We start from the raw sequence: 22,805 nt of genomic DNA on the forward strand, positions 1-22,805 counted from the left end.
AGCTAGGAAGGAAGGGAAAGTTCCCGGGGAACCTCCAGCCTATGGCGGCAGAGAAGCATCTTGCAGGAGGTCTCTGTGGGTGCTGAGGCAAGGGGACGCAGGGCAGGCTGACAGTATACGCCGGCCTCGTGTTAGTCTGGGGCCAGGTCACCGGCAATGTCTTCAAGAACCAGAAGGTGGGAGGACAAAAAGACCATGCTCAAGCTCTGCAGAACCTAAGTCCGCTTATATTCCACAACATTTCCTTTAATAGCAACGAGTGGATTTCACGAAGTTTTCTCCATCTGCCTTAGGAAAAGTCTTCCAGGGAGCCCCACGAAAAGTGTCACCAAAGTACTGTGGCCAGGGTTGCAGAATCTTTTTCTCTCTCTTCTGCGCCTATTCAATATGCACCGGAACGATTCTAGCTGCTCTTGCCGGAAGTGTGGCTAGCGTAGCGCTCAAAGACGCCTCGTTGTGACCTCCGTGGGCGGAGTCAGTAGTGCAGAGCCAGAACCTAGCGCCGGAAGTGTGTCTGCGTAAAACGGGAGGCTTGGAGGCGGGACAGGCAGGGCTCCCAAAGCGGAAGTTTCGCGGGGAAGCTTTTGTACCTAAGGACACTTCCTGTTTCCTAGTAACAATAGGAAGTGTCCGCAGAGCTGGGGGTAGACTCCTGGCTCATGCCAGCTGCGCCCTCTTTTCTCTACCTCCTTCCTTTCCCCCCCTTCTCCTTTCCCTCTTTCCCTCCCCTCCCACCTCCTGGGAACCCTGGCTGAGTGTGCGTGTGTGGGAGCGCGAGAGCCCCCCGACAGCCACCCCTTGGGGCGCGCGGCTGCAGTTAGGGTAAGGGTCCCAGTGCGCAGGCGCGCTCCCGTTCGCGGTCCCCAACTGACGCGCCCGCGGCGGGAAGGAGAGGGGGCCGCCGGTGCGAGGTAGGCGTCCTGAAAGGAAATTGGCAGAGGAGATGAGTGAGGTCAGAGGACTCATTGGTGGTTGACTAAGGGAGGGGACTTTTGATCAAAGGGGCTTTGTGAGGTGAGAATTCCGGGGGCAGGTTCAGTGAAGGCGTTTACGATGGGAGACAGTTGTATTGGGGTCCCTCCCATGGGAAGAAGAGTTGGAGAAGGACGAGAGGATGTACGAGGCATGAGCGAGCAAGGGCTTTGGGATGAAGACCGCCTCAGTTAGTGGGTTTACTCTTACGTGAACTAGGATAACAGGCATTGCCGTGTGTTCTGAAGATTGAGTGACACAATGAATATAGTTAGCACAGTGCCCGGCACATGGTAATATAATACTCTTCATGAGTTGCTGTCATCATCAGTATTAAGAGAGGAGGCAGGCCGGGCGCGGTGGCTCAAGCCTGTAATCCCAGCACTTTGGGAGGCCGAGACGGGCGGATCACGAGGTCAGGAGATCGAGACCATCCTGGCTAACACGGTGAAACCCCGTCTCTACTCAAAAAAATACAAAAAACTAGCCGGTCGAGGTGGCGGGCGCCTGTAGTACCAGCTACTCGGGAGGCTGAGGCAGGAGAATGGCGTAAACCCGGGAGACGGAGCTTGCAGTGAGCTGAGATCCGGCCACTGCACTCCAGCCTGGGCGACAGAGCCAGACTCGGTCTCAAAAAAAAAAAAAAAAAAAGAGAGGAGGCAGAAGAAAAAAATGAGAAGGGCTGGTGAAGGTAAGATCAGGAGGCATGGGAGAGAAAAGGTAGGTGATGAAGTGACATTACAATCTGATATTGATGTTATTCACAAGATGGAAGATAGTTTGGGTTCAAGGGAAGTAGATAAAGGAAGTCGCTAAGAGAGTCTTTTGGGGTTTTTGTTTGTTTGTTTTTTGAGATGGCGTCTCGCTCTGTCACCCAGGCTGGAGTGCCGTGGTGGGATCTCAGCTCACTGCAACCTCCACCTCACAGGTTCAAGCAGTTCTTCAGCTTCAACCTCCCGAGTAGCTAGAATTACAGGCACCTGCCACCACGCCCGGCTAACTTTTGTATTTTTAGTAGAGACAGGGTTTCACCGTGTTGGCCAGGCTGGTCTTGAACTCCTGAACTCAGGTGATATGCCAGCCTCACCCTCCCAAAGTGCTGGGATTACAGGCATGAGCCACCATGCCTGGCCCAGTTAAGAGAGTCTTAACTCTCTTAACTCTCTTGTCACAAGGAAAAGAGACCTTGTGACACTGAAAGGACTCAGGGAAGCAGGGGAACAAGCCAGCCCTTTCCCTGAAGGAGGCCTCTAACCTGTCCTCTCAGGTCCTCAGCTATTAGCTGGAGGAAACAGCTGCTTTTTCAGTGCTTCTCAGCTACTCTGTTTAGCTGAGAGATGAAGGAGGAAGGTTTGGACTTCTCTTATTGAAAGGCCTAGAAAAGGTTCTGGTGTCCTTTTAAGATGTCACAGAAAATTTTTGTTTCAGGATTGTAGGGAGCAGAGTCCTACTGTCCTTAAAGGACAGTAATGCCTTTTGAGTCTGGTCTGAAGAACATGATAACAGGTCTGTGATCAGAAGTAGGTTGCATCTCTCTCGACTTTAATTTCCTTAGCTATACCTGTAGGAATGACTTAAGCCTAGGGGAGCTCCTATATTTGGGGAGCTTGTGCACAGGGAGGCCTTAAATGATGGTGCCTGCAGATTAGATCTAGTAGAAAGCAGGTCCCTGGGCACAGATGCTTGGGGAAACTCAGTGACCTCAGATGAACTTGTTGCTCGTATAGCCAAGAGGCGAAGTTAATTCAGGCCTTCCTTTTGACCACTGCCCCCTCTTCCTAGGCCTCGGCCCCTCCACCAGAGGAAGGTGCTGCCACGTGTCTGCTCCTTCTGAACCTCCAGGTTTCTGCTACATTGCCCCATGGAGGACGCACCCCCCTCACTCAGCTGTTCTGACTGTCAGCGCCACTTTCCCAGCCTCCCAGAGCTGTCTCGGCACCGAGAACTGCTCCATCCATCTTCCAACAAGGACAGTGAGGAGGCTGACAGCATCCCTCGGCCCTACCGTTGTCAGCAGTGTGGGCGGGGCTACCGTCACCCCGGGAGCCTGGTCAACCATCGTCGGACCCACGAGACTGGCCTTTTCCCCTGTACCACCTGTGGAAAGGACTTCTCCAATCCCATGGCTCTCAAGAGCCACATGAGGACTCATGCTCCTGAGGGCCGCCGCAGGCACAGGCCCCCACGCCCCAAGGAAGCCACTCCACGCCTCCAGGGTGAGACGGTGTCCACTGACTCCTGGGGCCAAAGGCTTAGCTCTGGTGAAGGCTGGGAAAACCAGACAAAACATACGGAAGAGACACCTGACTGTGAATCTGTACCGGACTCCAGGGCAGCTTCGGGTACGTGGGAAGATCTGCCCACCAGACAAAGAGAAGGCTTGGCAAGCCAACCAGGTTCTGAGGATGCTGCAGACGGCTGGGGACCCTCCACCAACTCTGCCAGAGCCCCTCCTCTCCCCACCCCAGCCAGCAGCCTTCTTAGCAACTTGGAACAGTATCTGGCTGAATCAGTAGTGAACTTCACAGCGGGCCAGGAGCCCACCCAGTCCCCTCCTGCCGAGGAGGAGCGGCGGTACAAATGTAGTCAGTGTGGCAAGACCTACAAGCACGCCGGGAGCCTCACTAACCACCGCCAGAGCCACACGCTGGGCATCTACCCCTGTGCCATCTGCTTCAAGGAGTTCTCTAACCTCATGGCTCTGAAGAACCACTCTCGACTGCATGCCCAGTATCGGCCTTACCACTGTCCCCACTGCCCCCGTGCCTTCCGGCTCCCCCGGGAGCTGCTGGAACACCAGCAGTCCCATGAGGGTGAAAGGCAGGAGCCACCCTGGGAGGAGAAAGGGATGCCCACCACCAATGGGCACACAGACGAGAGCAGCCGGGACCAGCTCCCCAGTGCACAGATGCTGAATGGCTGTGCAGAGCTTAGCACCTCTGGGGAGCTGGAGGACAGTGGCCTGGAGGAATACCGGCCTTTCCGCTGTGGGGACTGTGGCCGTACTTACCGCCATGCCGGGAGCCTCATCAACCATCGAAAGAGCCACCAGACAGGTGTCTACCCCTGCTCGCTCTGTTCTAAGCAGCTGTTCAATGCGGCTGCTCTCAAAAACCATGTGCGGGCTCATCACAGGCCCAGGCAAGGAGTTGGGGAAAATGGGCAGCCATCAGTGCCACCAGCTCGCCTGCTGCTGACTGAGACCACCCACAAAGAGGAAGAGGACCCCACCACCACCCTGGACCATCGGCCCTATAAGTGCAGTGAGTGTGGTCGTGCTTACCGCCACCGGGGGAGCCTGGTGAACCATCGCCACAGCCATCGGACTGGAGAGTACCAGTGCTCACTGTGTCCCCGCAAGTACCCCAATCTCATGGCCCTGCGCAACCACGTGCGGGTACATTGCAAGTCTGCTCGCCGAAGTGCAGACATCGGGGCCGAGGGTGCCCCCAGCCACCTCAAGGTAGAACTCCCGCCTGACCCAGTAGAGGCAGAGGCAGCCCCGCACACAGATCAGGACCACGTGTGCAAACATGAAGAAGAGGCCACAGACATCACGCCAGCAGCAGACAGGACAGCAGCACATACCTGTAGCATCTGTGGGCTGCTCTTTGAAGACCCTGAGAGCCTTGAACGTCATGGCTTGACTCATGGGGCAGGGGAAAAGGAAAATAGCAGGACAGAGACCACAGTGTCACCTCCTCGGGCCTTCGCCTGCCGAGACTGTGGAAAGAGCTATCGCCACTCCGGCAGCCTTATCAACCACAGGCAGACCCACCAGACAGGAGACTTCAGTTGTGGGGCCTGTGCCAAGCACTTCCACACCATGGCTGCCATGAAGAACCACTTGCGCCGGCACAGTCGGCGGCGGAGCAGGCGGCATCGGAAGCGGGCTGGTGGTGCCAGTGGTGGGGGAGAAGCCAAACTCCTGGCAGCAGGGAGCTGGACCCGGGAGCTAGAAGACAATGAAGGCCTGGACTCTCCCCAAGACCCTTCAGGGGAAAGTCCTCATGGGGCGGAAGGCAACCTGGAAAGTGATGGGGGCTGTTTGCAGGCTGAATCTGAAGGGGACAAATGTGGGCTTGAGAGGGATGAGACCCATTTCCAGGGTGATAAAGAGAGTGGAGGCACTGGGGAAGGACTGGAAAGGAAGGATGCCAGTTTACTTGACAATTTGGACATCCCAGGAGGTGAGGAAGGTGGTGGGACTCGCTTCTGCGATGGCCTCACTGGCGTGGATGAAGACCAGAAGCCAGCCACTGGCCAACCCAACTCCTCTTCCCACTCTGCCAACACTGTCACTGGCTGGCAGGCTGGGGCCACTCACACATGCTCTGACTGTGGGCATTCTTTCCCCCATGCCACTGGCCTGCTGAGCCACAGGCCCTGCCACCCACCAGGCATCTATCAGTGCTCCCTCTGCCCGAAGGAGTTTGACTCTCTGCCTGCCCTCCGCAGCCACTTCCAGAACCATAGGCCCGGGGAGGTGACCTCAGCACAGCCTTTCCTCTGCTGCCTCTGCGGCATGATCTTCCCCGGGCGGGCTGGCTACAGGCTTCACCGGCGCCAGGCCCACAGCTCCTCTGGCATGACTGAGGGGGAAGAGGAGGAGGGGGAAGAGGAAGGAGCGGCAGAGGCAGCCCCTGCACGCAGCCCGCCACTGCAGCTCTCAGAAGCAGAGCTGCTGAATCAGCTGCAGCGGGAGGTGGAAGCACTGGACAGTGCAGGGTATGGGCACATCTGTGGCTGCTGCGGGCAGACCTACGATGACCTGGGGAGCCTGGAGCGCCACCACCAAAGTCAAAGTTCTGGGACTGCTGCAGACAAGGCTCCCAGCCCCTTGGGAGTGGCAGGTGATGCCACGGAGATGGTTGTGGGCAGTGTCTCGGAGGACATAGTGACTTCTGTCTCTGGAGAGGGTGGAGATGCCAAGTCTCAAGAGGGAGCAGGCACCCCCTTGGGAGACGGCCTCTGCATGCAGGGTGGGGAAAATTTGCTGGAGGCTCAGCCCCGCCCCTTCCGCTGCAACCAGTGTGGCAAGACCTATCGCCATGGGGGCAGCCTGGTGAACCACCGAAAGATCCACCAGACTGGAGACTTTCTCTGCCCTGTCTGCTCCCGCTGCTACCCCAACCTGGCTGCCTACCGTAATCATCTGCGGAACCACCCTCGCTGCAAAGGCTCTGAGCCCCAGGTTGGGCCCATCCCAGAGGCAGGAGGTAGCAGTGAGCTGCAGGTTGGGCCCACCCCAGAAGGAGGCAGCAGCAAGCCCCAGCACATGGCAGAGGAGGGACTGGGGCAGGCAGAAGTCGAGAAGCTCCAGGAAAAACTTAAAGTGGAGCCCCTGGAGGAAGTGGCCGGGGTGAAAGAAGAGGTGTGGGAGGAGACCACTGTGAAAGGGGAGGAGATAGAGCCCAGGCTGGAGACTGCCGAGAAGGGCTGCCAGACTGAAGCCAGCTCTGAGCGGCCCTTCAGCTGTGAGGTGTGTGGCCGATCCTACAAGCATGCCGGCAGCCTCATCAACCACCGGCAGAGCCACCAGACCGGCCACTTCGGCTGTCAGGCCTGCTCCAAGGGCTTCTCAAACCTCATGTCCCTCAAGAACCACCGGCGCATCCATGCAGATCCCCGACGTTTCCGCTGCAGTGAGTGTGGGAAGGCCTTCCGCCTGCGGAAACAGCTGGCCAGCCACCAGCGGGTCCACATGGAGCGACGTGGGGGTGGGGGCACCCGAAAGCCGACTCGGGAAGATCGGCCCTTCCGCTGTGGGCAGTGCGGGCGGACCTATCGCCATGCTGGCAGCCTCCTGAACCACCGGCGCAGCCACGAGACGGGCCAGTACAGCTGCCCCACCTGCCCCAAGACCTACTCCAACCGCATGGCCCTGAAGGACCACCAGAGGCTGCACTCGGAGAATCGGCGGCGGCGGGCTGGACGGTCCAGGCGCTCAGCTGTGCGTTGCGCCCTCTGTGGCCGCGGCTTCCCTGGCCGGGGATCTCTGGAACGGCACCTGCGGGAGCATGAGGAGGAGACAGAAAGGGAGCCAGCCAATGGCCAGGGAGGCCTGGATGGCACAGCCAGTGAGGCGAACCTGGCTGGTAGCCAGGGACTAGAGGCCCAATTGGGTGGTGCTGAGCCAGTACCCCAGCTGGAGGATGGAGTCCAGAGACCAGGGGAGCGCAGTCAGAGCCCCATCAGGGCAGCAAGCTCAGAAGCCCCGGAGCCACTGTCCTGGGATGCAGGGAAGGCAGGTGGGTGGCCAGTAGGTGGGGGACTGGGAAATCACAGTGGAGGCTGGGTTCCTCAGTTTCTGACCAGGTCAGAGGAGCCAGAGGACAGTGTCCACAGGAGTCCTTGCCATGCTGGTGACTGCCAGCTCAATGGACCTACTCTGAGTCACATGGATAGCTGGGACAACAGAGACAATAGCTCTCAGCTGCAGCCAGGGAGCCACTCCTCTTGCAGCCAGTGCGGCAAGACTTACTGCCAATCGGGCAGCCTCTTGAACCACAACACCCACAAGACAGACCGACACTATTGCCTGCTTTGCTCCAAGGAGTTCTTGAATCCTGTGGCCACAAAGAGCCACAGCCACAACCACGTAGATGCCCACACCTTTACCTGTCCTGACTGTGGCAAGGCCTTTGAGTCCCACCAGGAACTGGCCAGCCACCTGCAGGCTCATGCCCTGGGCCACAGCCAGGTGCCAGCCCAGATGGAGGAGGCCAGAGATCCCAAAGCCAGAACTGGGGAGGATGAGGTGGTTCTCCCTGGTCAAGGGAAAGCCCGGGAGGCCCCATCAGAAACCCCCGGAAGCCCAGGAGAGAGTGTGGAGAGAGCCAGGGGAGGACAAGTGGTGACGTCCATGGCAGCTGAGGACAAGGAGCGGCCCTTCCGCTGCGCCCAGTGCGGGCGCTCCTACCGCCACGCCGGCAGCCTACTGAACCACCAGAAGGCCCACACCACAGGGTTGTACCCCTGCTCCCTCTGTCCCAAACTTCTCCCTAACCTGCTGTCTCTTAAGAACCACAGCAGGATCCACACGGACCCCAAGCGCCACTGCTGCAGCATCTGTGGCAAGGCCTTCCGAACAGCTGCCCGGCTGGAGGGTCACGGGCGGGTCCACGCACCCCGGGAGGGGCCTTTCACCTGTCCCCATTGTCCCCGCCACTTCCGCCGCCGAATCAGCTTTGTGCAGCACCAGCAGCAGCACCAGGAGGAGTGGACAGTGGCCAACTCTGGTACGGGGGCATGAAGGGTCCCAGGAGGAGGTGGGCACACGGGAGAGGGTGAAGCCTGGCCCCAAAGTGGGTGGGGGAGCAAGGAGTGAGCGGAGAGAGTCCCAGGGATTTTAAGAGGTGGGTGGGGGCGGCCGGGCGCGGTGGCTCACGCCTGTAATCCCAGCACTTTGGGAGGCCGAGGCGGGCGGATCACAAGGTCAGGAGATCGAGACCACGGTGAAACCCCGTCTCTACTAAAAATACAAAAAAAAAATGAGCCGGGCGCAGTGGCGGGCGCCTGTAGTCCCAGCTACTCGGGAGGCTGGGGCAGGAGAATGGCGTGAACCCAGGAGGCAGAGCTTGCAGTGAGCCAGGATCGCGCCACTGCACTCCAGCTTGGGCGACAGAGCAAGACTCTGTCTCAAAAAAAAAAGGTGGGTGGGGGCTTGGCTATGGGGTGAGAAAACTAGCTGAGCACCCCCAGGTCAGGTATAACAAATAGCAGGGTGGGTTGGGCAGCATGTGGGGGCGTGGCCAAGGTGGGGGCATGGTCAGGCTGAGGCTGCTGCCTGGGCTCGTCCATTACACTGCAGCCAGAGTGGAATGGTCTTTCTGTTCGGGGGAAGGTCGCTGAGTACCCCCTGGCTGCTGTGTCTGGAAACGCTCCTGAGTCAGCCAGTAATGCAATGACTTCCAGAGGAATAGAGGACGCCATTGGTTTGGTCTAGGTTCCATTCTTCCCTAGAGCAGGCCGGGTGCCAGGGAACAAGGGATGGGGCATGGACTCCACAGCTCGCCTGCTGACTTGGCCATGGAAACCGGGTCACTGGTTGGCACCCTACTCCCTGTCCCTCTTTCCCTGCGCCTTGTCTCTGCTGCCCCTCTCCTTGTGAACTAGACCTCTGGTCCTTCCCTGTCAGTGTTGCTCCCGTCTCTTCTCTAAACTTAATTCAGCCCCTTCTCCCTCTGCTGCCAACGGCCTTTTTAGGATCCAGCCAAACCACTCTTTCCACCTGCACACCCCGCCACCCTCTGCACACCTTTAACTGGAGGACTGAGTCACAGATAATTGTTTCCTTGAAGTCCAGACCCAGTTGCAGCAACAACAGTCATTAGCCCGTGTCACATCCCTGATCAGAGGGCATCTCTGTGGGCAATCGCCTCCACCCAGCACTGCTGGAGGCTGTGGCTGCCGGGGAGTGGGGCGGCCGGTTCCCTCAGCAGGACCTGGGCTGGCCTCTCCACCTCCTCTAGTAGAGGTGGGCCCATTCCATCTAGTGGCCCTCGAGGGTGGGTGGCCCTGAGATGGTGGGCCCTTGATGGGTCTTGTCAGAGCAGAGGGCGGGTGGGAGTCACCTGAGAGCTGAAGGAATGGCTTTAAGGATAGAAGATTTCTCATGACCTCAAGGGATATGATCGAGGAGCCAGTTTGCAAGGACTGGGAAAATAATTAGGAGGCCTAGAATTCCTGTTCTCATCTGGGCCTCTGGGGCCAGGGGCGGGGGAATGGCCTGCAGGGCTGGGACGGGGTACACGCTGTGCGGGGTCTGCCCCTCAGTCGGTGACCTCCTCTCTCTCTCCCCAGGAGCCCCAGTGGCACCAGCGACGGGCAGAGGGGACTTGTCATTGCCCCCTCCACCCACCCCCACGACCCCACTCCTGGATCCTTCACCCCAGTGGCCTGCAGACCTCAGCTTCTCCCTCTGAACTTCAAGTCTCCAAAGATCAGAATCTGGGGGAGGGAGCGCGTGCAGGGAGGGGCTTGATCTCCACGTTTTCTCAGGAGTAGTTCAGGCATCCCCATATCTTCTCCTCTCCCCTTGTGAAGAGGACCCAGATCTGGCTTCTTTCCCAAGGAGGGTGTTGGGTGTTCCTCGTGTCCCTGTCCTTGAAGGACCTCCTTCGCCAGCCTCGTCACCATGCTCTTCCCAGTGCCAGCCTCTGCCGAGATGCCGTGCCACCCTCAGCAGCCAGATTGTAACACCAGGGAGAGTTGGATGCAGAGCCCCACAGGTGGGAAAGTTGCCTGTGGAAGGGAGCCTTTTGCTACAATTTGTAACTTATTTTCTAAAGTCTATTTTGTAACAATTTATTTAAGTTTAAAAAAAGGAAAACTGCTGCCCCCCAAAAAAAGAAATTTTCAAAACACATGGCTGGCGTGATTGTATCTGAAAGGGTAAAGGAGGAGGAAAGCTGGGACGCCTGTGTGGGAGCAGAGCTGGGTGTGGGAGTGTCCACAGACACCGCTGTCCTGCAGGGTGGGGAGTGGGCACCTGTGGCCCCAGGCAGGTTCCTTCCCACAGCTGCTGGGCTTCTGGGCCTGCCCTGGTGCCTGGAATCACACATGGCAAGGTGGGGAGGGCAGGGGCAGTAATGCTGTTTGCCTGTCTGCATTCTCGTGTCCTGAGAACGGCCAGGTCCCCTGTCAGCAGCTGGCTGGTTGGCCTGTGAGGAAGGAAGGAGTGTGGAGTTGTCCTCACCCTCATGGCTTTGGTCCCTCCCTCCCTCTCTCCCATTCCTCAAAGGAACAGGGTCTGTCTTGGCTGCCATGACAGATGAGAATACTGAGGCTCAAAGCGATTGAGCGGCCTGCTCCAAGTGACGCGATGACAAAGAACCAGAATCTGAATCAAATGGGTCTGCCTATTGCTCCACACTACCCAGGGCAGCTGGAGTGGGTTAGAACGACGCACCCCCTCACTGGAGAGAGAAGGGTCCTGGAGAGGCAGGGTTTGGCAGGAGGTCCCAGGGCCACATACTCATGTTGGCCAGGCAGCTTCCAGGCTCGGCCTCGGGCTCTGGCTCCTCGGCGAAGTAGACTTGCCAGTCCAAACTGCTGACCCAGTCCTCGTAGGCAGGGAGCGCGGTGAAGACCGCCGGCCTGGCGGGGCCTTGGCAAGCATCTCCGAAGCTGTGCAGCCCGGCCAGGAACCACGTGCCCCTCACCTCATGCACCAGTGGTGCCCCAGACAGGCCCTGTTGGGTCAGGTGACACTGGGTGACTTTACAGGCAGCTGTGCAGGATGGCAGAGTGGGCTATGGAGGCTCTGGCTGTTTGGGAGCTAACTGGCAAAAAGGCCTAGTTTCAGGTGGGAGGTCGGTCCAGAGGCCAAGCCTAGAAGGTCCGTTCTTGACCTATTGGGTGAGGGGATGCCAGGGGCCTATTAGGTAAGGCGTGGGGGCCTGGGGCTCACCTCACAGCTGAGCAGCTCACCCACAGCACTGGTACACACCATCCCCGGCAGAATAGTGCTGCCGTCACCCCCAGGAGTTCTATGCAGCCGGCTGCAGGCCCTAGGTCCCAGGAGGGTCACAGGCACTGTCTGGGGGGAGCTGATGCCTGTGGAACAAGGGAAAGCTGGCTGCTCCGGCCTGCAGGCTGGATGGACAGTGGCCCTGGCCCCATGCCCACCTACCTGCTCCTGGGCGGGCCTGTCCCAGGACCCAGCCGCGCTCCCCGTCAGGCAGGTGGTGGTCAGCATAGGGCAGGCAGAGGGGCCGCAGGCTGGTGCCCAGTGTCACAGGCTGGGCCAGCAGCAGGAGGGCCACGTCGTAGCCCCCCTCGGGGTGGGTGTAGGCCCCATGCAGGATGAGCTGCTTCAGGCCCCACTCCTCTGGTCTGGTCCCCAGCCCTACACTCCATTCCTCTGGGGCCTGGCGCCTATGCAGAGGCAGTGTGGACAGCACCAGGTGACAGGGCTGCCGGCAGGGACAGGGGGCACAGTGGAGAGGGATCCAAGACTCACCCAATGAAGCAGTGGGCAGCAGTCAGCACGGCCTCCTCTGACACCAGGGCTCCGCCACAGGCCAGCTGCCCCTGGTGCATCAGTCTGGCATCCCAGGGCCACGGGGAGGGTGCTCCTGCCTGGGGACCTGCTGTCCTCAAGGATCCACAGGCTGAAACAGATGAGTGCCTCATCTGACTTCTTGCTAAGTGTTTCCCGCTTCTCGTCAAATTCTCACAATATCTTTTGAAATTGAATTTTTTTTTTTTTTTTTTTTTTTTTTTTGAGACGGAGTCTCGCTCTGCCGCCCAGGCTGGAGTGCAGTGGCCGGATCTCAGCTCACTGCAAGCTCCGCCTCCCGGGTTCACGCCATTCTCCTGCCTCAGCCTCCCGAGTAGCTGGGACTACAGGCGCCGCCACCTCGCCCGGCTAGTTTTTTGTATTTTTAAAGTAGAGACGGGGTTTCACCGTGTCAGCCAGGATGGTCTCGATCTCCTGACCTCGTGATCCGCCCGTCTCGGCCTCCCAAAGTGCTGGGATTACAGGCTTGAGCCACCGCACCCGGCCTTGAAATTGAATTTTGTTCCCCTCATTACTGAAGGTAACCAAAGTTCCAGAGAGGTTAAATGACTTCCTCGTTCTGTAACTACAGGCAAGTGGCAGACTTGGGATTCACAAGCTAGGGCCTGAGCTTTTAGCGTTGTCGGTCTGATGGGACCCCGGTCCCAGCCTCGTGGGAATGCCCCTACTCGTCATTCCCCCGCCCCACCCGTCTGCACCCTCCAGGCTGGGCCTGCCTCCCATATTCCTGGCTCATTAGTGCATCTCTTACCATCAAGACATAATATCCGTCCCAGGAATTATTTTGCATTCAATTTGCATGCCAGTCACTTAATGCCGGAATTCTGACTGGGAGCCCTACCCTGTGCAGGCTCGCTGGGTCCCTGCTGGAAGCTTGCCACTTCCCCAGAAACCCAAGTCAGGTCTCAGAGATTCCTCTTCTCACCTAAACTCCAAACCTGTAGAGTTCCAAAGTGCCTGCGCCTCTCAGCCCTAATGGGGCTGTTCCCATCCCAGGGGGTGAAAGAGCCCCCTAATTAGGCTCGGCGGTGTGGATGCCTGTGCCAGTTCTCTAGTCCTAACTGAGGTTTGCTTCACAGTGGCTTCTACCCACTGCCAGCATGTCCCGCTCATACCTACACAGCTGTCCTCATCACTCATCTCTGGGGTCTCTGGGCTCTGGGCCAGGAAAGCCGCCCCCTGAACTCGAGCCTGCAACCAGGAACTGTGAGCAGCTGTGTTGGTCAGCAGCACAGGAGCGTCCTCCTGGGCACAGCTTGATGCAAAGCTGATGATGCCAGCCTGAACCCAGTGTCCATTGGGCTCGAGGCACAGCACAGGGCCCCCAGAATCTCCCTGGAGCCAGGCAACAAAGTCAAGGACAGATGCCTGAGCCCAGCTCTGGCAGATACCCTCTGATTGCAGCCCTTTCCCCCAGTCCTGTGAGTCCAACCCCCAGCCCAGGGCTAGGCCTCTCCCCTTCTGCTCCTTCTCTCCTCCCCATCAGACCTGACAGGGCCCCTGCACCCCAGGCTGGGGGCCCCCACATAGCATCCCAGGCCGGGCCGGGTTGGACAGGTGTCGCTGGTGCAGCTGGTTGTAGATGCAGTTACATGTGGGGCGACTGATGAGACGCAGGTGCAGATTCCGTAGGGTCCCAGGAGCTAATGAAAGAGACGGGGCTGGGGCTGGAGTCTGGGATCTGAGAAGCAAGGGAGACTGGAAGCCAGGACAGTTGGGAGCTGAGACGGTGACGTTGGGCAAGCAGAGTGCCTCTCCGAGCTTCAGTCTGGGCCAGCACTTACCATCACCGGTGTCCTGATCCCAGCCAGTGGCCCAGCAGGAGGCTCCAAAGGGGAAGCGATGGGCAGGCTGGGGCAGGCAGAGGGGTGTGTGGGTCACAGGGTGGGTGAGCCGCAGCAGGGCCAGGTCTGAGCCCTGGCTATAGTGGTTATAGGCCCTGGGCAACTGCAGGGCAGCCACCCCCACCTCTTCGGCCCCAGGGCTGAGTCCCTCACGCTGCAGAGAACCCAGGACCACTGACCAGGAGTTCAGTTCTATCTCTGCTGCCCTGGAAGGGGAAGGACAAGGTCCAGGCTGCTGAGTACAAGGGGAGACAGTGACACCATGGGAGATCCCACAGGTAGGTGGAAGATAGCAGAGAGCACTCCACGGCTTTTTCTTTTTGAGGTAGGGTCTTGTCCTGTTGCCCAGGCTGCAGTGCAGTGGCATGACCACGACTCACTGCAAGCCTTGACCTTCCAGGCTCAAGTGATCCTCCCACCTCAGCCTCGTGAGTAGCTGGGACTACAGGTGTGCACCACCATGCCTGGCTAGTTTTATATTTTTTGTAGAGACATGGTCTTGCTATGTTGCCCAGGCTAGTCTTGAACTCTTGGGCTCAAGCGATCCTCCCTCCTTGGCCTCCCAAAGTGCTGGGATTATAGGCGTGAGCTACTGTGCCCGGCCTCCGTCTGTGACTTTAAGCAAGGTCATTCCCTTGCAACCTGTTTTCTCATTTGTAAATCTTCTACCTATACTCCAAACCTGTAGAGTTCCAAAGTGCCTGCGCCTCTCAGCCCTAATGGGGCTGTTCCCATCCCAGGGGGTGAAAGAGCCCCCTAATTAGGCTCGGCAGTGTGGATGCCTGTGCCAGTTCTCTAGTCCTAAGGTTGAAAGGTGGTTGTTACAATTCACTTGACAATATGTACCCAGTACATGGCAGATTCTCAGAAAGTGGTACTTTATTATTACTCTAGAGGTAGGGACTAGCCTTGTGGGGCTTGAGACAAATCATCCATCCTCCAGAGCCAGAGACCCTGCCTGACCCCAGCCATGACTTACTTTTCAAAGCAGTGGGCAGCGGTGAGGACCCAGGTGTCCGCCACCAGGGAGCCGCTGCAGATGTGGGCTCCCTGCCTCCTCACACTGGCCTGCCAGGGCCACTCGCCGGGGACTGTGTTGCCCTCCTGAGGCTTGGGGGGACCGGGGCCACGCTGTCCACAGGCTGTGGAGAGGGTTGGGTCACAATGACAGCAGATCCCTGTCCTGACCTCACCCCAGTCCCAAGCCAGACCCAAGTAAGGCCCAGGCCCCGCATCCCCAGACCTTACCACGCTGAGCGGCTTGAAGACCTGGGAAGAGAGAGACACAGGTGAGACTCCAGGCCTGCCTAGCTTTGGGGAGGAGAGGGGATGGGCTGGGGGGCGGGCCCAGGGTCCTTGCTTGTGACTCTGATTACCTCACCAGCCCCTCCCAGAATGAAAATATTTATATGAGGTCGAGACAGCTTTTATTGGAACCTATTCAGCATTCACACTCAGTGATTAATTCTCCTTCAGCTGTGCTCAGCACTCCGGGGCTGGAGGTTCAGCTTGGGAGTAGGCCAACCCTCCTCCAGGCTTCAGAACCCCCAACTCCTGCCCCCGCCACTGAGTCAGGGAGGCGGCCTCTGTGTGTGGAGAGCATTAGCTTAATTGTCCTCTCAGCAGCAGAGGCCTAAAAGAAGGATTAGAGGCCTGCGTCATTTCCAAGGGGGGAGGGCCCCAAGAAATGGAGACTTACCTCACCCTGGTCTAGAGACTCAGTCTTCCCCACCTTCCCAGAAACTGCCTGAGAGCTCTCCAGAGAGAGGGCCCCTGCCCGACACCCCTCACAGGCACACAGGCACCCCCATGAGACAGCTGAGCCAGGCTGCCCAGAGGATGGATGAAAAGAAAGGGAAACTGAGGCCAGAGGAGCCCCGAGTTTGCCTGAGGTTATTGTGGAAGTCGAGGGGGAGGTGGGTGTAGGACACACACAGGCAGCACCACACACACAAAGACCACAGGCCCCGCCAACGCAAACTGCAGCTGGCCCGAGAAAATCTCATCCATGTTGACGCAGGTGGCCACATATACCGCCCCACAGAGTCCCACGGAGTTACATCCCCACTAGCGGACTGTCGCCCACAGGCAGTCCCCCCACCAAGGAGCAGGGACTGCTGGGGCAGAGATGGCCCCTGAGCCCCCACCAGGCCACCCCCATACCCCCACGCACGGCGGCTTACCCTCCATGAGGACCGTGGCACCCGCGAAGAGCAGCACTGGGCCCCAGCTCCACTTCATGCTGCCCCGGGCCACTCTGCCGCCTGTGCTCCGCTCTCAGAGAGGCCACCTGGGTCTCCCTGGCTCCACCTCTGCTCCACCCCCAGTTGGCTAGGAGTCAGCTCTCTGCTTGCCCTAGCCAGCAGTTCCTAGCTCTGGGACTGTGGCTGTGTGACCCTGGGCTTGTCACTACCCCTCTCTGGGCCTCAGCTGCAGAGCCAAACTGTCAGGGTTTAAATCTATTTCCTTACTACTTGGGTGGCCTGGGAGAGCTAACCTGCCTGCACCTTGTCTGAGAAACAGTTGTTGAATGGAAAACGACTCGATGACAGCCTGGCACAGGGCAAGCTCACTCCCAGCATGAAAGCACCATCCTGGAACTGTGGAGGGGCACGTAGGCAGCTCCTCCCGGTCTCTACTTTTCATTTCCACTCCCCCACTTCTCTTCCAGCCATGGCCAGGTGGGTTTCACATGCCCTCTCCCAGGTCTACTCAGAGACAGTGTGTGCCAGGCTGGGTGTCGAGGGGCCAGCACCCACTGCTGCTTGCTCGCTGTGAGCCTTTGGCAAATCCCAGTATCTCCCTGGGCCTGCTGGCTTCCCGGGAAACAGGGTGACAGCAGTGCCCACCTTCCTCACAGGCGCTGGAGGACTCCGTCAGGCGGGAAGAACACTTGGGCGCGTGCCTCCTCTTCCTCTTCCCACTCCTAACTCAGGCTGGCCCAGACCGTTCAAGAACCCTGACCCCAAGACAGAGGCAGTTGCGGGTAGGGTTTAGTATATAGATGCTGGCCAGGCACGGTGGCTCACGCCTGTAATCCCAGCACTTTGGGAGGCCAAGGCAGGCGGATCACCTGAGGTGGTGAGTTCGAGACCAGCCTGACCAACATGGAGAAACCCTGTCTCTACCAAAAATACAAAATTAGCCCGGCATGGTGGTGGGTGCCTGTAATCCCAGCTACTCAGGAGGCTGAGGCAGGAGAATCGCTTGAACCCGGGAGGCGGAGGTTGTGGTGAGCTGAAATTGTGCCACTGCACTCCAGCCTGGGCAACAAGAGCAAAACTCTGTCTCAAAACAAACCAACAAAAAAAAGCATATAGATGCTGGAGCCAGATGGACCAGGTGGATGCAAATCCTGAGAGCGTCCTGCAGTAGCTGTGTGATCTCAGGCATACTACTTAGCCTCTCTGTCCCTATCATCAAGATAGGGGTAATAACAGTATGCACCTTATACATCACTGTAAAGATTAAATGAGTTTAACATGTTAACCAAGTTGCTGGTTTGTTTTTTTTTTTTTTTTGAGACGGAGTCTCGCTCTGTCGCCCAGGCTGGAGTGCAGTGGCCGGATTTCAGCTCACTGCAAGCTCCGCCTCCCGGGTTTACGCCATTCTCCTGCCTCAGCCTCCCGAGTAGCTGGGACTACAGGCGCCCGCCACCGAGCCCGGCTAGTTTTTTTTTTTTTTTTTGTATTTTTAGTAGAGACGGGGTTTCACCGTGTTAGGCACGATGGTCTCGATCTCCTGACCTTGTGATCCGCCCATCTCGGCCTCCCAAAGTGCTGGGATTACAGGCTTGAGCCACCGCGCCCGGCCGGTTTTTTGTTTTTTTTTTGAGACGGTCTTGCTCTGTTGCTCAGGCTGGAGTGCAGTGATCATGGCTCACCGCAGCCTCAACCTTCTGGGCTCAAACGATCTTCCTACCAGCTTCCCGATTAGTTGGGACTACAGGTGCATACCACCAACCCTGGCTTTTTTTTTTTTTTTTTTTTTTGTAGAGGCAGGGGTCTCACTATTTTGCTCAGGCTGGTCTGGAACTCCCGACCTCAAGTGATCCTCCTGCCTCGGCCTCCCAAAGTGCAGGGATTACAGGTGTGAGCCACCGCACCCAGCCAACACAAGTTCTTAAACAGTGCTTGGCATGTAGGTAAGCGGTCAGGGCATAATAGGCAAAACAAAAACCTTCAGAACCTGGCCCTGGGCCTCCAGGGCTACCAATACCGGCTTGGGATGGTCAATAAGGCAACTGGAGGGGTTAAAGTTAAACTCAAGGAAAAACTTCCCAGCAAGCATTTACAGAACCAGAAGGGCAGCCTGCCCTTGCAGGTGTGTGCTCAGCCTTCCCAGGAGAGGAGGCCTGGCTCCTGTGGGCAGCAGGAGCGAGCTGCCAGCCTGTTTCCTGGGGGTGGGGGCCGATGGCGCGCCAGGCCTTGCTGACTCCACATGCTGGAGATGAGACTACGCATAACCACCCTTCCCAGCAGGCCCTCCATTCTCCCTCTGACTCACCCTTCCCAGCTCCAGAGAAGGCAACACTGAGGGAGGCCCAGCACCACAGTCCGTGGCAGACACATGGTTCAGACTTGGCTGATTGATCTAAGAAACTTTATTGCTCAGAACCTTCCCTCCCTGGGCAATGGCAAGAGCTTTGGAGACCAGCCCTTGGGGACAGAGTCAGAGGCACTGGGTGGAAAAAAGAGCAAGTGTGTGGCACATTTGGTCCATTATCGTGTGCAGGTATGGCAGGAGGAGGGGGGACTCTAGAAGGCCCCCCATCTAGGGCCTTCTAGGGACCCAGATATGCCCCCTTGGGCAAGGCTCACATGCCAAAGCAAAGCAGACGAGGCCAGCCTGGCTTGGGGTGAGGGCTCAGTGCCTCTTAGCCTTGCCCTGGGGTTCTTGGACCTTCCGGAAACTGAGCCACATCAGGCCCACATTGATGGCATAGGTGGTGATGCAAACAATGCAGAAATCATAGAGCACGAAGAACAGGATCCAGGCCAGGTAGACAGAACCAGCGAGAGACACCAGGGAGCTCAGCAGCAGCAGGACAGAGGCCCAGCGCGTACGCAGGCAACCTGCAAGGCAGAAGAGGGTCCGGTGTGGGCTTCAGGGACTGGCCACCTCCTGAACGCTCCATGATGTCACCACACCACCTAGATGCCAGGAGCTGCTGGGAAGTGTCTCTAAAACAAGAGGCTCCAGGGCAGGTGTGATGGCTTACACCTGTAATCCCAACACTCTGGGAGGCCGAGGTGGGAAGACTGCTTTAGGCTAGGAGTTCAAAACCAGCTTGGGCAACATAGAAAGACCCAATCTGTATCAAAAATTTAGAAATTCGGCTGGGCGCAGTGGCTCATGCCTGTAATCCCAGCACTTTGGGAGGCCGAGGGTGGTGGATCACCTGAGGTCAGGAGTTCGAGAGCAGCCTGGCCAACATGGCAAAACCCCATCTCTACTAAAAATACAAAAATTAGCCAGGCATGGTGATGGGCACCTGTAATCCCAACTGCTGGGGAGGCTAAGGCAGGAGAATAGCTTGAACCTAGGAGGCAGAGGTTGCAGTGAGCTGAGATCACACCACTGCACTCCAGCTTGGGCAACAAAAGTGAGACTTCGTTTCAAAAAAAAAAAAAAAAAAGGCCCAGTGAGGTTGGCTCATGCCTGTAATACTAGCACTTTGGGAGGCCGAGGTGGACGGATCACCAGGTCAAGAGACTGAGACCATCCTGGCCAACAGGGTGAAACCCTCTCTACTAAAAATACAAAAATGAGCTGGGCGTGGTGGCACGCGCCCGTAGTCCCAGCTACTCGGGAGGCTGACACAGAATTGTTTGAACCGGGGTGGCAGAGGTTGCAGTGAGCCAAGATCACGCGACTGCCCTCCAGCCTGGTGACAGAGCAAGACTATGTCTCAAAAAATAAAAAATAAAATAAAAATTAACTGGGTGCAGTGGCATGTAACTCTAGTCCCAGCTACTCAGGAGGATCACTTGAGCCAGGAGTTCCAGATTACAGTGAGCTATGATTGTGCCACTGCACTTCAGCCTGGGCAACAGAGCAAGATGATTTCTTAAAAAAAAAAAAAAAAAAAAAGGCTTTGACAGGTTCCCTCCAAGGAACTTGCCATTGCCCAGGGAGGGAAAGTTCTGAGCAATAAAATTTCCTAAATAAATCGGCCAAGTCTGAACCATGTGTCAGCCAGGGACCGTGGTGCTGGGCCTCCCTCGGTGATGCCTTCTCTGGAGCTGGGAAGGGTGACTCAAAGGGAGTGTGGGGGCCTGTTGGGAAGGGTGGTAATAGGTAGTCTCATCTCCAGGGTATGGCATCAGCAAGGCCTGGGGCGCCATCGTCTCCCACTCCCTTGGTTCCCCTATCTGTTCAATAATTCCTGGGACCAGATACAAATTTTCCTGCGGAGCACTAAATGAGATAAAAGATAGCTCATGTTCAGCTTCTCCTTAAAAAGGAATTTCGGCATCTTTTCCACAAAACTGGGGTGCTGGTGGGGCATGGTAGCTCATGCCTGTAATCCCCCCAGCACCTTGGGAGGCTGAGGCAGACAGATTGCTTGAGACCAGCCTGGGCAACATGGCAAGACACTGTCTCTACCAAAAAAAACACAAAAATTAGCTGGGTATAGTGGTGCACGCCTGTGATTCCAGCTACTCGGGAGGCTAAGGTGGGAGGATCACTTGGGCAGGGAGGCAGAGGTTGCTATGAGCTGAGATCGCACCAGTGCACGCTAAGGGCATCCTAGACCTCAGTTTGGGCAACAGAGCCAGACCCTGTCTCAAAACAACAACAAACAAAAAACCTGGGGACCTAGGATGTCTTTAAGGGCCCTTTAGCCTCTAACAGTACTTAAACCAATTAAAAGACTCCTGTTAGTTACCTCCCCACCTCTCCACCTGCAGGATGCTCCGTGATGAGCAGCTAGCTGGCTATCAGCTGTGGATCACCAAGATTGCATGGAGTGGGGCTGAGCTGACCAAGGGGGATGAGGGCCGGGGCCTGCAGGGAGGGGGCAGAGCCACTCACCTAACAATAGCTGTAGTGTGTAGAAGATGCAACCAAATATGCTGTTGGATTGATTGAGGATGCTGTCCGGTCCCAGCACATGCTCCACCAGCCCGAAGCCCCTGCCCCACCTGGCAGAGGGGTGGTGTGGGGGGGCGGAACCAGGTTAGGAATGTCAACCTAGTGCCTTGGACCCTACCCTGGAAAGGTGATTTCCAAGAAGCCACCTGGGTTATCCTCTGTTCCCCACCTCCTATCCTAGACCAAGGGTCGATGACCTCCAGTCAGCAGACACTTTTGGCCACGTCAGGATTCCATGTCACTGACCCTATCCTCCCCTCTCCCCAGACCAGGCCTGACGTGGCTACTTGGTAGGCCCTGCTTTTCATCTAGACCTTAAGTAATTCTTTTTTTTTTTTTTTTTGAGACAGAGTCTCACTCTGTGGCCCATGCTGGTGAGGGTGCAGTGGCGCGATCTTGGCTCACTGAAACCTCCGCCTCTCGGGTTCAAGCGATTCTCCTGCCTTAGGCCCCCAAGTAGCCGGGATTACAGGAGCCTGCAATAGCGCCGGGATAATTTTTCTATTTTTGGTAGAGACAGGCTTTCACCATGTTGGCCAGGCTGGTAAACTGACTTCAAGTGATCCAGCCGCCTCGGCCTCCCAAAGTGCTGGGATTACAGGAGTGAGCCACCGCGCCCGACCCTTAAGTAATTCTTAAAATGGCAAGGCTGGTATAACGGTTCACTCGGTTTTGCATCAGAGACTGGGAGTCGGCGGCAGATTATCTTTGCCCTGGACCCCAGAATCTCCAGCTCCCTGGCCACGCACTCGCCTCCTCGGTATTCCGTCATTATGCTAACGCCTGGCCATCACGCACAGTCAGACCGGGCCACCTTGTTCCCGGGCGCAGCCATCGCCAACCCCCCTTCACCTGCGCGCCGTCCTTGAGACCATCGTCAATCTCTGCCGCCATCCTGCCTCCCCGCCTTTCCCGGTCACCGTTATTCCTTGGCATCCAACTCACATGCGAGTCCCCGGAATAATCCCAGTCCCCAGCACTGTCTGGTCCCTTGCCTCGCACTCTTATTTCGAACACCAGTATCTCTGGGTAGCTCAGCCCCCGTGCAACGACCCCGCGAGCAGTCCAGCCCCTTGTCCGTTCCCTGGGCACACCGATCCCACACTCCAGAATAATCATCTGGCAATCTGGCCGCCCCGCTCCGAGGCCCCACGCCTCCCACTCCCGTGCACACCTGGAGGAGAAGACGCGGGAACAGCTGATGGCGGTGCCCACGTCGCAGAGCGCGCGGTAATCCCTGTCCCGGGCGCGCGCCGCCTTCACGTGCAGCGCGTAGAGCGAAAGCACTAGGCCGGCCAAGCAAAGAGCGAGCCGCACCCAGCCAGGGTTCCCCCAGGTGCTGCCCATTATCTCCAGGTTCCGTCCGAGGCACCAGCAGAGAAAACCAGCCACGGAGCAGGGGCGGGGCGGGGAATGGCCACGCCCCTCCTGCCCCTCTGACTTGGCGATTGGCCGGCCGGGTTCGCACTCCGCGATCCAAAAGGCTGTTCCCGGGAGCTAGTCAGGCGAGAGAGTTAGGAAAACCGCTAAGAACGCCCAGACTGGTGAAGCGGGTAAGAGACGTGGGGAATCGCGGCCCCAGCGGCTGCCAGGCATGATGGGAGTTGTAGTCGGGGCGGCTGCAAGGCGTCAAGGGAAATGACGTCTCCAGAGATTTAAAAACTGTTTTGGCCGGGGGCGGTGACTCACGCCTGTAATCCCAGCACTTTGGGAGGCCGAGGCTGGCGGATTACCTGAGATCAGGAGTTCGAGACCAGCCTCGCCAACATGGTGAAACCCCGTCTCTACTAAAAATACAAAAATTAGCCGGGCATGGTGGCACACGCCTGTAATCCCAGCTACTCTGGGGGCTGAGGCAGGAGAAT

The 22,805-nt window shown here is 57.7% G+C and overlaps 3 protein-coding genes across 17 annotated transcripts; 1 reads left to right on the forward strand and 2 right to left on the reverse strand.

The window, feature by feature from the left end:
• The first annotated feature begins 669 nt into the window (after nucleotides 1-669).
• Nucleotides 670-10,342, forward strand: LOC105482953 (zinc finger protein 646). 5 transcript variants are annotated; one of them, XM_011743458.2, is made up of 3 exons: nucleotides 670-952; nucleotides 2,755-8,213; nucleotides 9,778-10,342. In XM_011743458.2, the coding sequence occupies exons 2-3, from the start codon at nucleotides 2,834-2,836 to the stop codon at nucleotides 9,897-9,899; spliced, it is 5,502 nt and encodes a 1,833-aa protein (XP_011741760.2). In that variant the 5' UTR covers nucleotides 670-952; nucleotides 2,755-2,833; the 3' UTR covers nucleotides 9,900-10,342. The 5 variants fall into 5 exon arrangements, with proteins under 5 accessions (XP_011741760.2, XP_011741762.2, XP_011741763.2 ...); XM_011743460.2 differs by having other exon boundaries at nucleotides 670-911; XM_011743461.2 differs by having other exon boundaries at nucleotides 670-822.
• Nucleotides 10,343-10,484: 142 nt separating this feature from the next.
• On the reverse strand, nucleotides 10,485-18,472 carry LOC105482952 (serine protease 53). Of its 10 annotated transcripts, XM_011743455.2 has the most exons (12): nucleotides 16,026-18,319; nucleotides 15,091-15,111; nucleotides 14,822-14,984; nucleotides 13,967-14,048; nucleotides 13,783-13,849; nucleotides 13,487-13,641; nucleotides 13,114-13,333; nucleotides 11,939-12,089; nucleotides 11,609-11,853; nucleotides 11,387-11,532; nucleotides 10,886-11,168; nucleotides 10,485-10,637 (listed from the first exon to the last, which is right to left on the reverse strand). In XM_011743455.2, the coding sequence occupies exons 1-11, from the start codon at nucleotides 16,081-16,083 to the stop codon at nucleotides 10,890-10,892; spliced, it is 1,587 nt and encodes a 528-aa protein (XP_011741757.1). In that variant the 5' UTR covers nucleotides 16,084-18,319; the 3' UTR covers nucleotides 10,485-10,637; nucleotides 10,886-10,889. The 10 variants fall into 10 exon arrangements, 9 of the variants coding, with proteins under 9 accessions (XP_011741757.1, XP_024648916.1, XP_011741754.1 ...); XM_024793148.2 differs by adding an exon at nucleotides 18,349-18,437 and having other exon boundaries at nucleotides 13,487-14,048; nucleotides 16,026-16,801; XM_011743452.2 differs by having other exon boundaries at nucleotides 13,487-13,849.
• On the reverse strand, nucleotides 18,428-22,528 carry LOC105482950 (vitamin K epoxide reductase complex subunit 1). 2 transcript variants are annotated; one of them, XM_011743447.3, is made up of 3 exons: nucleotides 22,115-22,518; nucleotides 20,881-20,990; nucleotides 18,428-18,917 (listed from the first exon to the last, which is right to left on the reverse strand). In XM_011743447.3, exons 1-3 carry the CDS (start codon nucleotides 22,285-22,287, stop codon nucleotides 18,709-18,711), a joined length of 492 nt encoding a protein of 163 aa, XP_011741749.2. In that variant the 5' UTR covers nucleotides 22,288-22,518; the 3' UTR covers nucleotides 18,428-18,708. The 2 variants fall into 2 exon arrangements, with proteins under 2 accessions (XP_011741749.2, XP_011741750.1); XM_011743448.3 differs by lacking the exon at nucleotides 20,881-20,990 and having other exon boundaries at nucleotides 22,115-22,528.
• Nucleotides 22,529-22,805: the final 277 nt, after the last annotated feature.

The sequence above is a fragment of the Macaca nemestrina genome, chromosome 18 (assembly GCF_043159975.1).
Source record: "Macaca nemestrina isolate mMacNem1 chromosome 18, mMacNem.hap1, whole genome shotgun sequence".
Taxonomy (NCBI): domain Eukaryota; kingdom Metazoa; phylum Chordata; class Mammalia; order Primates; family Cercopithecidae; genus Macaca; species Macaca nemestrina.